At 57.2% G+C, this 12,465-nt stretch overlaps 1 protein-coding gene across 2 annotated transcripts in view; it reads left to right on the forward strand.

Moving 5' to 3' along the window:
- Positions 1-283: 283 nt before the first annotated feature.
- Positions 284-12,465, forward strand: part of LASP1 (LIM and SH3 protein 1) — a 41,359-nt gene continuing 29,177 nt past the window's right edge. The window contains exons 1-2 of one of the 2 annotated variants that reach the window (XM_043904373.1): positions 284-526; positions 7,362-7,456. In XM_043904373.1, the coding sequence (XP_043760308.1) occupies positions 458-526; positions 7,362-7,456 (164 nt within the window). In that variant the 5' untranslated portion in view covers positions 284-457. Of the gene's footprint in view, positions 527-7,361; positions 7,457-12,465 lie in introns of those variants that run through there. The other variant, XM_043904374.1, reaches the window with a different exon arrangement.

The following is a 12,465-nucleotide window of genomic DNA, read 5'->3' on the forward strand; positions in this document are numbered from 1 at the left end:
CTCGCCCGCCCTGCAGCCCAGGTGCCCAGACGTGCAACCGGATCGCCCCCGCCCCGCCTCCAGCGGCGGAAGGGCCCTGGGCAAGGTCGCCTCTCCGCGCCTGGCCTCCGGGCGCATTCCAGGGCCCTTTCTGCTCGCGAGCTCACCTAGGCGCGTACCGCTGGGCCCGCTGTCCTCCCTGGAACCCGCCCCCGCGCAGTCCCACGTCGCCGGGAGAGCGCGCCTCGCCGCGCGCGCCCCTGCCCGCGCCCGCGGCGCGTCCCCGCCCCGGCACAGCCCCTCCTCCCCGCTGTGTTTATTAGGGGAAGGAGGGCGGGGGCGGAGGCCAGTTCCCTAGCTCTAGCCGCCGTCGCTGTACCCTGTGCAGTTAAAGCCGCGGCCGTCTCCCGCCAGCTCGCTCCGGGGAAAGAGAACGCGCGCGAGCTCGGGCGTCCTCGCCCCAGCCTTTCCCGGAGCCATGAATCCTAACTGCGCTCGGTGCTGCAAGATCGTGTACCCCACGGAGAAGGTGAACTGTCTGGATAAGGTGAGACTCGGGACTGGAAGACGGGTCTTTGCAATCCCTGAGCTCCAGATCGGAGGAGGAGAGCGGGGCTGGGTCTCTGCCTCCCCGTTACCGCGATCCCGGGAGGAGGGAAGGTGGGTGGTGTCATGGGGTGTGAGGGACGGACCCCAGTCTGGAAACCAGGAGATCCGGGGCGAGGAAGCGAGTCCACGCTTGGCGGGCAGCCTCTACTGGAGAGGAGTGGGCTCGGTGCCCCGGGGTGGGGAAGCCGGGCCCCGGAGTGGGGGTGGGGGGAGTGAGGGAAGGTTAGGGGTGCAGTCCCGCCCCCTAGGGCCGGGAGAGTGAGAGCAGACGGCCGCTCCCTCTCCCCGCCTCGCCGAGCGCCAAGTAGGCGGAAGCGCTGGGCGCTGGGGGAGGGGGCGGCGGGGGGGCGGCGCAGAGGTTGGGGGCCCCTGCTAAGCAGTCCGCTCCGGCGGCTACTGGCCCGGCTTCCTGGCCTGGAGACTGGAGGGTGGGGGCCGTCAGCGGGCAAGTGAACTGGCCTTCGGATAAGGACTCGAGCCCCATCGCGAGAGCCCGTTTTTTGGACGACCTGCAGCCCTCTAGGTGGTTCAGCGGTTAATGGACTAGCCGGCGTTCTCCATAGCTTCCCAGCCCCCACCTCAAATTAGAAGCCCACTCCCAGCGATGGTCCACCCAGCGGGACCCGGGCGGGGTCGCTTGCTGGAGTAGGGTGGGTGGGGGTTGCCTCACTGAGATCTCCTGAAATTGTGTTCAGAGGCTGAGTCCACCCTGAAGAACAAAGAGCTAACTTTTCTGAGCAGGTTTCCCCAATGGAGGGTGGGGTTGGCTGAGTTCAGGGGGAGCCAAGAAAAGGGGGGACGTGTTGGGGGGAAGGGAAGGTGGCCTTCTGGAAATTCACTGTCCTCTGGGGGCCCTTAGGCGTCTTCCTCCCCCCCGCCCCCCCCCCATCATGCTGGACTCGTTCATCTGGTTGCCATTATACTTTTTGAAGGGGGGCGGAGAGTGGAACTGGGTATTTCCTGCAGTTTGGGGTAGGATCCGGACCTCTTGTAATCTCGCTAAGGTCCTAAGGCAATCCACCTCCCCTCTCATCCCCTCCTCGGTCTGGAGGAGAGGCCTCTAGAATTCTGTCCCCTTCTTCATCGTGCCTTTCATTCACCTCCTAAAGCTGGCCCCCTGTCCACATATTCCCTCCTTCCTGCCTGGACTGGCCAGGGGTTGGGGGGCATGGGATGGAAGAGGGTGCAGGGCCCACCTGGAGTCAGGTATTTTTTGTGGGGGAGGAAAGGGTCGCTCCTTGGATTCTTTTGTCTTTCCCCTCCTCCTTAGGGTTGGCGCTTCCTCAGTAACCTTTGGCCTCTGAGTCAGGGTGAGGGGGTGGGGTTCCATGGTTCTGAGATCATTTTGATACTGCTCTTGGAGGAAGGGGTCATGTGGGGCTGCTGCTGTTTCAGTCTTGTCTCCTGGGCCTGGCTGGGCAGGAGAAGAGAAAGGCCATGTTATGGTGCAATGAGTGTGGGTGCTGACCTTCCCAAAGACCATGCGGGAGGGCAGGACTTGAGCCTGGGGGCAGGCGCTGAGAGCTCTCTGGCCTTGCACACTGGTGTTTCTGCTCTTCCCTGGTGGGAGGGATTTTGGCCTCTGCGTCTTGAGTTCCTTGTGCTCCCCTTCTGCACAGTCATGAATTGGGAAGAGGCAACGGCCACTTTCCACCCACATAAGGCAGAAGCAGTGTCTAATGGAAGGACTGCTAGCCTGGGCATTGGAAGACTTGGTCCTAGTTCCAGGTCTGCTCACCACCAGCTCGATGAATGGCTCTGGGCCTCAGTGTTCACAGTCTGTCAGATGGGTATGATGATGTCATTTCCATGGAGGTGGGGAGGTGCACTCAAGTGCCTGTCACAGTGCCCGGAAGGGGATGTGGTATAGGCTGTGCGCCCTCTCCTTTTCTGGGGTACTCTGTCCAGCCCCATACCTGGCTTTCCCTGTAAAGACCTTTGGTGTCCGAGGGGAGGGTGCAGACCCTTTAAGGCGCCCTCCCCAGCTGTTTTCTTTCCCTCTCAGGAAGAGGACATTCAGGTGGAGGGCGCCCTGGGAAGTGAGAGTTGGCGGTTCCTCTCTCTTCTTAGATCTCTGCCTACAGGAGGTTTCCCTGGGGAGATGTCACCCCTGCTCTGAGCAAAAGGCCTGGAATATCCAGGTATCAGACTGGTTCCTCCCAACGCCCTCCAGGCAGTAAGGGCAGGCACTAGGAATGGGGGTCTGATGCCTGAGGAGAGGTCAGTCCCATAGACACAGTTGCTAACCAGCTTCCCAAGGCAACCCATTTACAACAGGAGAGAGTCAAATTAGACTCACCTGTTTCACTGCAAGTTCCCTAGGACCCGCCATGACCCAGAGTACAAGCTACGTCCTTGGTGTCAGCCTTTCCTCTTCTCTGAGCCTTATCTACCAAAGGCTTAGGTGAGCGAAGGCTGCATCACCTCTGATGGCCACCCTACCGTCAACCTGCATTACCCAGCGTGTCCTCCTGCTGAATAAATGTGTATGGCTGGCCACGGTGTTTGAGGTAGAGATTTGTTTCCCCAACTTATGGGATTAGAGCTGGGGAAGAAACAGGGTGATGTCGCTTGCTCTTTCATTCAATGAATATTACGCACCTACTTGGTGCGGGGGCCCTCTTGGGCTGCTGCAGGGCCTCTGCGGAGAGAGAGAGGCTGTGTCTCAGAGTGTCCTCTACCTTTTGACAGACTTGGAGTTTGGTCCTAGATCACATTGGGAGGCATTAACATGGGGACTCGCCGAGTCCTCCTGGCCTGGCTTGCTTTTGCCGAGCTCCTGAATACAGATGGAGGCATTGAGGAGGGTAGAGGATTGGTGGGCTGAGTCCGCTGGACTCCCCCATTGGGAGGGCTCCCTGCCTCTGTAGTACCCTCCTCTCTCCCCATCACCCCCCAGGTGGCAGCAAGGTAGAAGGAAACGGGCCTGGACACAGACGAGGGGAAAGGCCTGTCGCCCTGGTGCCTCGTTACCTAGCGAAGAACACCCCACAGTCATCCCATGACCGTCCCTGCATAGACTCCTTGGAATGTGCCAGGCTTAGTCTTCCCGGGAGCCTCACAGAGCAGATGCGATGGCTCCTGTAAATCATGACCCCCGTAAGCAGAGGCCCAGACAGGTCATGCGGTTCACTCCCCGCAGCCCGAGCTGGAATTCAGCTCTAAAGTTCTTGGTGCTCAGCTCTTCTGCCTGTTGTGTTTGCAAAAAAGTACTTTAATTTACACTATCTCCCTAATGTTTGTGGTGGGCCCTCCCCTTCCTGACCCTGGCCTGTGGAATGCTAGGGGCCTGAGCTCTTGAACCAGGAATAATACTCCCTAGGAATCTGGGGAGGTGCAGCCATGGTCTCTGCCTTTAAGGCAGCCTCCCAGGTGGCCAGCTGAGGTAGTGACCAGGCCAGGGTGGGGCTACTGTTGCCCCTGGAGGAGTGAGAAACTGTAACCCTGGGTGACAGGAAGGGAGGAAGAGGTCTCATACTCTAGCCCTGAGTCATAGGGCGCCCGGGTGGCGAGGGTGGAGTGGGCAAGAGCCCAGGCGGCAGGCACAGCGACCTGAAGTTCACCGCACCCCCCACCCCCAGAGCCGTGAGCAGTTGCTCCCCCCACCTCTACTGTGACTCCAGAGAGAGAAGGCTGACCCCAGCCTTGCCCAAGTGCAGGGGATCTTGCTTCTGCCCCCAGCAGCCTCAGTTTGCCTTTCTGTGGAGTGGGTTGCAGCTTTGGAGCTCCAGGCCAGGAAGAGTGGAGGCTGATGCTGGAGCCTGGGACGTGGGCTGAGAGGCTCCTAACGGGCACCAGAGAACTAGGTTTTGGTGAACAGGGAAGCCGTGGACTTCCAGGGCAGTGGGGAGGATTCGAGTTGCATGTTTAGAGGTAACTGCTCCTTAGTCCCGGGAATGCTTCTCTGAAACTTTACCTGTGGCCTGTAAGAAAGAGGGGACTCCTGCTCTGCGGCAGGGCTCCTGGGGCAGGGAAAAGAGGTGGACAGAGGGTCAGTGTGGGGTGTTACTGACGTGTTTCCCTGACTGTGTCCGTTACCAGACCTGACTGAGACAGGGATGGGTGTCTTTTCATTTGGGATCTCCTTGGGTCTTCCTGGCTGTGTGTTTGCAAAAAAGTACTTTAATTTACACTATCTCCCTAATGTTTGTGGTGGGCTATTGAAATACTTGCCATTTTCTGCCCCCCACCCCCCTCACTCTCCTGTCTCCAAAAGGACACAGTGGTGGAAGCTGCTGGATTTTCTTGAACCTTTCTTGGCGCCTTCCTCCAGAGAGGGGAGGGAAGTGAGGCTAGGTCACCTCCCAGCACCTCCATGGGACTGGGATTTTAGTTCCAGTTTACAGATGAGTTCCTTAGTTACCCGGAAGGCATTCAGTCCCCTCCTTTTCATTATTCTGTTCCTGGACCCCCCCTGTAAGAGAACAGATGACCACTCCCTAGCCTCTAACGTGTCTAGCTGTGAGCAGGAGGTGTCTGGAGGTGAGGTGGGGAAGAACTATAGATAGAAATGGGCACTGTTCCCTTGTGTGGGGCTCCCCTTCCTTCCAGTGGTAGCTGGCGGCAGGGGGTGCCTTGTAGAACCCCTGGATTGGCTGCGGGCCCTGTACCCCAGCCTGGTCGGTATACTCTGCCCCCTTCCCAAGGGGCTTGGCTCCAGGGTGGGTACCTGGCTGTGAGCTAGGGTGCACGTGTCTGCGTCTCTCCCTTTGTCTCCCCCAAGTCAATCAGGGGGGCACCTTTGGAGGTCCCCAGGCCCAGGACAGTGCGGATTCCTGCCTATGTGTGTGTGTGAAAGTGGGTCATGGTCTGGATTCCAGAGAATGTTTTTCCTGGCAGGCCCCTGCGGGGGTGGGGGGAGGCGGGGGCCCAGGCAGGGGCATGTGCGGCTAAGCAGGCAGAGGCCAGCAGACTGGTTGGTGACAGAGCTGGGGCACTGTGCCAACACCTCCCAGGCATTGCGGGAGGCTGGTGGGGGGCAGGGACCACTCTGTTCTAGGTTTCCCGTGGGCTGTGGGATCAGCCCAGGTTGAGTTGGGAGCCCAGCTTCACCAGCCTCCTCTTTGCTTCCAGACTTCCCCTGGCCTTCTTCCCAAAGAGCGGTTCTCCTGCTCCTTTGGTCACTATTCCACTCCTGAAGAGGCCTTTGGGCCTCCTTGATAGAAAAAGTACCCTATTAGAAGGTGACTACCCCTCCCCCCCACCCCCCCACACACAATTACCCTGTGGGCTCTGGTCAACATGGGCCAGGGTGAGGGAGGTGGTATCCCAACCTCTTAACCTTTTTTTCTGTCCCTTTCTCCCAAGTGGCCCAGAAGCACCTCTTGGCTGGGAAATACATTTGAAAAGCACTGCCTCGGGGGAATTTCTTGATAGGTGGCCAAAAACCAGGTGTTTGCTGGGTACCTCGAAAGTCTCCCTGTGCCCTTCCCTGGCTTCTGGCCTCGTTCTCTGAGGAATCAGGAGTGTGTCCCTTGGCTCCTGGGAAAGGGGGCAGGGAAAGGCCAGCTGGGTCACCCCAGCAGCCCAGATTCTGGGGCCCTGGAAGCTGGGCTCCTGGTAGGTGCTAATCCCCGGGCCTCGTCCTGGGCTGCCAGGTGCCAGGGGCGAGTCTCTCATCTGCCTGGATTTTCTTGAGCTTCAGCATTTCTTGGGATGGGGTCACCTCTGTTACGTTACTTCCCCTGCCCTCGTGTTCTTGGACGCTGTTCCCCTCCCTTGGCGGCCCTGGATTGATCCTCGCTCTGTTCTGGGTCCCTGGCCTTTGCTGGGGTGTTCCTGGTTACGGAGTCTCACTCACAAGTCTTCTAGCTGTGGTTGGGCACCGTAGAGCCCCGCCTGCACCCCAGCACTCAGACACCTCCTGCCCAGCCCCCCTCAGCTGAGGGTCACCCCTGCCACACCCAGCACCTGGCATTTGAGTACTTAGAGCTGCCGGGTGCTGTGCTGAGGGTTGTATAGGTGATTTTTCATTTAAACCTCAACAGTCCCCAAAAAGATGGGTATTAAGGTTTCCATTCTGCAGACACAGAAGTGGCTCAGAGGTGTGGGTCCTGACCGAGGTCACCCAGCTAGCCAGGGTGGGGCTGTGATGGCCACTATGCAGGTGGGGGATCCACCTCCAAGCAAAGCTCTATTGCCTCCGAGGGAGACCAGCTGAGGAGTGAGACCAGCTGAGGGGTGGGAGATGGGTGAGGAGGGAGGGAAGTGGTGTGGGTGTGCTGGCTAGAGCCTGGGGCGCTCACCCACACTCTGGGCAGGGGTCCCTCAGGAAGAGGAGGCACTGGGGCTGGCGCCTTGCTCAGGCCCAGGTGTGTCTGGTGTGGGATCTGGGAGGGCCTGGGTGCATGGGGGCTGGGCCCTCCTGTCCCCCTAGACCTTGTCTAGGCTGAGGCGCTGCACCTCAATGTTCAGCAGCAGCGGCTTCTTAGCAACGCCTGGTGCAGCTTTGCATAAGCAATGAGGCTTCTCCTCCTCAGGCAGGCAGGCTGCAGGAGTGGTCTGGGGGAGGTGGAGCCAGTCTAAGGGGGCGCAGGGGGTAGTTTTTCCCCACTCACTCTGGGGTCTACCCTTCTTCCCCTGCAGACAGGATCAGTGGGACAGAGGAAGGTGTCATCAGCTGTTGGAGCCTGTGACCTGAGATGTTCTTGGCTCACTTCTGTGTGTGTGTGGGGGGGTGTCTGTTCCAGTCCCAGAGAGGAATGCTCCTTTCTGGGGCCTGAGCCCCCTTCCTAAATCCTGCTTATCTGATGGTGTCCTCCCTCTGCCCCCAGTTCTGGCATAAAGCATGCTTCCACTGCGAGACCTGCAAGATGACCCTCAACATGAAGAACTACAAGGGCTACGAGAAGAAGCCCTACTGCAACGCGTGAGTCCGCCTCGGGCAGGGGCTGTTGGGCGGGCACTTAGGTCTTCCGTGGTGGCTCAGATGGTAAAGCGCCTGTCTGCAATGCAAGAGACCTGGGTTCTATCCCTGGGTCAGGAAGATCCCCTGGATAAGGAAATAGCAGCCCACTCCAGTAGTCTTGCCTGGAAAATGCCACGGACGGAGGAGCCTGGCAAGCTATAGTCCATGGGATTGCAGAGAGTCGGACATGACTGAGCGAGTTCACTTTCACTTTCATAGCTTCCTTCTGTTCTGATACCCACAGTGTGGCGAGGCCCAGAATTTCCACACTCTGCTCCACACGTTTTAACCATGTTGAGTCCTTTTTACCACGGCTAGACAATAGTCAGGACTGTTAATATGCCCAGTTTACAGAGCAGGAAACTGAGGTTTGAGGAAGGGAAGGGACTTTCCCAAGATGAATGACTAGCGAGAGGCTGGTTCAGTCCCCATATAGCTAGCTTATTCTCTCCACCGCACCCTGCTGCAAGGGAGGGATCCACGTGGTCTTTCAAGAAAAGGTCCTGTTTCTGGCCTGTTGTGTTCTCTGCGTTACCTTCCACATTCTCACTGTGATGGCAGCTGACTTGTTACCTCTCCCCTGCCCTGTCTCTACCAGAGAATCTAGGCCCTGGGCCTGGGGGCCCCCTGACTGTCATTTCTTGAGACTGGGGAGCAGCATGAAGGGTGTGGCCTGACCCTAGGCAGAGCTCTTCTCTGCCTGCTGAGGGAGGCAGAGAACTTTGTGTCTTTTCCAGTATGAGTTTGCTCTGGCCTGCTGTGGGGAGGTGGGTCGAGGTGGGTCCTCCCATCCCAGGGAGACACCCTATCCCCTCCCACGCAGTTTCAGAGAATGCAGCGCCTTCGGGTTGATCATGTGCAGGTCTGGGCTCATGTAGGACTTCACAGCCTTGCTGCTCTGTGGGGGGCTTTGGAAGGTCAAGTCACTTAAGTAGGCAGCAAGGTCAGCATTCAAAAAAATTTAGGATCTGACTTGAGTTCCTTTATAAAAGAACGATCCTATATTTATTTATTTGGCTATCCTGGGTCTTAGTTGTGGCATGCAGAATCTTTAGTTGTGGCACGTGAACTCTTTGGTTGTGGCATGTGGGATCTAGTTCCCTGACCAGGGCTTGAACCCCAAGACCTGCATTGGGAGCACAGAGTCTTAGCCACTGGACCACCAGGGAAGTCTGAGTCCTTTTTTTGTTTTTTCCCTTTTAAAAATTCTCAGCCTGGAGGCTTTCTACAGCTGAAGTTCACATAGGAGGGGAACTTTGGGATTTGTCTAAAAGGAGTTGGGGTCTTAAACCCCTTTGAATGGCTGTCTCCCCCTTCCGGGAGATAGTGAAGGACAAGGAAGCGGACATGACTTAGCAACTGAACAACAACTCCCCCTTCCTGTCTTCCCCTCCCTGCTCACACTACAGCCTCATCTCCTTGGCTGGAGCCTGCATCAGGCACTTACTGCCTGCCGGCTGCTAGATGCCAACCTGTGCCAGGTGCTGGGAAAACCGATAAAATCTCAAGCCCAAGAAGCACCATGAACCTCCTCCCTTCTGGGAGGGACTGGGACGCTGGGGAGACTGCCTGGGCTAGACGGTCACAGCTAGGTCCTGACTCCTCCTTCAGCTGCCCCTTCTCTATTAGCTCTACTGGTCCTCTTCCCCTGCCGACCCCTCCCATCCTCCCCCCAAGGGAAATAGGACATTCTTCAAATTCTTAAAGGCTCACACAAGCCCTGATTCTCTGCCACTTCCTCCCTCTGTTGGGGAGTGGGGTGGGGTGCGGCAAAGCCAGAGGCTGGGGCAGTTAACCCCTTGATTGCTGGCCCACTTCGGGCTAGTTTCTGGGCACGAGACTCCTTTGGGGGCAGCTTCTGAGCCTCTGCTCCTCAAGGCAGGAGTCTGGCGGAGCCCAGAGCTCAGTGGGCAGCAGGGACTGAGGCGTCTTCCTGTCTCTTCCTGAGACTCTGGTAGCCTAGAATTCGGTGAGCTCTGGGAGTTGGAGAAAGAAATCAGGCTTGTCCTTGTTTTCTCGTGTGTTCTCAGCCTAGTACCAAAAAGTCCCAGCTTACTTTTTTCACCCTCTTCTAGGAGGCTGCAGCCAGTAGGGGTGGGGAGCTCCTGTAGGGCTTGGGGGGCTCCAGGGAAGGCGGAAGATGACACACCCCTCCCAGATACTGCTTCCCACCTGCCCAGGGTGAGATTCCCCTGCCTCTCCTGGCCTCCAGCCAGAACAGCAGGTTGATCCCTCTCTGTTCCCCCAGCCTTTACAGCTCTTATTCTTCCCCGCCCAGCTGACCTTTGACCTAGCTGGGATGTTACCTGGGAAGGACCCCGGAGGAGGGGCCAAAGAATTTGTGACCCAGCTGTGTTTCCTGGGAGCTCTGGCAGCACCTTGCCTGAGGCAGCCACACTCCCTTAAGCCAGAGTCTGCTGAGTGGCTGGTCTGTGCCAGTGAGCCAGACATGGGATTCGGGATATCTCAGATGCAGGCCCAGCTTGTTTTGGGCACACTCTGGACTTGTCTGGTCCTCGGTTATCCCGTGGTTCAAAATTCCCACCTAGGGATGCTGGAGCCTAGACCAGTTTTATTGAACAACTGTGCTGTGCCAGGCACTGTGCTGAGTGTTCACTCTCATCCCTTCCTGTTTTCTTCCTGCCTCTGACCCCATCCACCAGTGACATTAAGGTTCCCCAGTCTCGGGGTTTCTAGGCTATAGCTGTGCCCCAGTTCCCAGCCTGGCCTTGCTGTGTGACGCTCAGGCCTGGCTTTTCAGTATTTCCTGCTCAAGACCCAGAGGGACAAGTGATCATTCCTGGCCCCAGGCCCTTTGCCAGGGAGTGAGCCCACCTAGGGAGGGTGTATGTGAGTTGGTGTGCAGGGGGGGCCTCTGCGTTCTCTGGTTAGTCCCTGAGCCAGGATCTTGCAGGAGGGTGGGCAAGAGAAAGAATGCTGTCTGTTTCTCCCTGGTGGGCTCTGAAGACTGAGATTCAAGTTCTGGAAAGTGACTGAAAGCAGCAGAAAGGCCTCTTGTATTTTCTCTTTGCACCAGACTTGTCTGGGGTGAGGCTGGGGAGAGAACACAGGCCAGAGCCCACAGCCGGCCTTCTGGGTGGTAGTGGACCCCCAAGGCAGTGCATTCACACACGTGCCTCTGGATATCCAGACACACGCTGCCGGCTGTGGGGCCAGGGGTAAGCGCCAGGGAATCGGACTGAATAGGCCGCGTTTGTGTTCATACTTCCCAGGCCATTGGCACCCAGCACTGCTATGGCAAGGTAGAGGGAAGCATGCCTGTGTTTGTATAATTCTTTCTCGAAGCATCTAGGTAGGCGGGGTGAGCCTGTTCCACTGGTTAGAGGAATATATATGCCCTCAATTTATGCCCTCGACGATTTGTTTTGTAAACTACATTTTCTGATAGTGGGGCAGATCTGGTCACAATTACAAACCTGGTCCTTTATCTTGTCTCCAGGCAAATAATTGAAGAGCCTGGAGGTCGGGGTGGGGCTGGGTGGAGTGGGGCTGGGTGGGGGTGGGGAGGAATGTTCCTGTTCTTCCTCCTTGGAGCCCATGAATCAATGGAGGCTGCCAACTTGAGGCAGTTGCAGGCCCCGGGGACTAGCTTCTGGGGTGTTAAGTGGACAGGGGCTGGGGAAGAAAGGGGAATGCTCAGTTGTATCTTTCTGGGACTGTCCTTCAGTTGCCTTGAGCTGTGGGCTGAGGGGCTGAGGAGGGTGGAGGTTTCCCTGGTTCTAGGGAACAAGAGACTGTGGTCCTCCTTTCCCCAGGCCTCAGGGGGTGAGGTGGGACCTGTGCTGGTGGGGCTTGAAGTATCTCTGGGGTCTAGTTAACTGGGGATGGGGCAGTGACAGGCACATCCAGGACTGGGGTCTGGGGCTTTCCCGCCTCCCCAGAGTTCTCTGCCTCTAACTGGGAAAAATGAGATCAGGAGAAGGGAGTAGGAAGGGGTGTGTATGCTATGTTTAGGGGGGCGGGGAGTCCAAAGGGGCACACATAGTAACCTCTAGGCAGCCCCTACCTCACTCTCACCTTCCAGCTCCTTACACTCAGACATCAGGGCCTCAGGAAACCTCAGGGATCACTTTGCTTCCTAACAGCCCATTTTATGGATGAGGAAACTGAAACCCAGTGTTTCCATGCCTTTCCTGACTTGACATGATCATTTCTCTTTGTTTATTGCCTTCGATTTTGATTTTTCGTTTTATCTACAACCCCTGAGGGCTGGTCAGTTCTTCTTCTTGTCTAGCCTTGATCTTTTCAGCTGCTCATTTTTTTCCTCTGGTCAGACAATGCCTCTTTGTTGTTTCCTGTCCCCACCGTTTGGCCCCTTAGGCCTGGGGGACTGGTGAAAAACAGGGTTAGAGGGGAGTCCTCCCTGACTGCCCATGGGCAGTGTTCCCAGCAGGGGGATCAGTAGCTCCTTCCACAGGCAGGATGTCAGGGCTGTGGGTTGTTTTTCTTTTTTTTTCCCCTTTTGGCGAAACCAAAGGCTCCTTGTTGCTTTTTTGCTGTATTTTTGTTCCTCCTTGAACAAAAAGCTGTGGCTTTTGAAGGGATCCAAGGCTGAAAGGGGCAAGGCTGCCTGTCGAAAGCGGGTACTGGGCTTCCAGGATACTGGTCTATTCTTGTTCTGTGTCTGGAACTCGGCTGATAGTGGGACTAGGGACAGGGCTTTGACCTCCAAGCGATCCCTGTCATCAGTAAGCCCATTGCAGGAGCCCTGCAGTCCCTTCAAGCAGGAAGGTGACTCAGAGGTCCTCTGGGAGGAGCCCCCACTTCTGCACTGCCCCCTGCCCCGAGGTCACTGTCTGAACCTGCTTTAGAAATGTCAGAAGGAGTAGGTGGCTTCAGGCTGGGGGTAGCTGAGAGACCCCAGACGGTTGTCTTAGAATAGCCATGGTTGGAAACTGGTTGGCTTTAAAAGAGGAAGTTCTCCACCCACCCAACCAAGCATTTCTTTC

The sequence above is a fragment of the Cervus elaphus genome, chromosome 5 (genome assembly GCF_910594005.1).
Source record: "Cervus elaphus chromosome 5, mCerEla1.1, whole genome shotgun sequence".
Taxonomy (NCBI): Eukaryota; Metazoa; Chordata; class Mammalia; order Artiodactyla; family Cervidae; genus Cervus; species Cervus elaphus.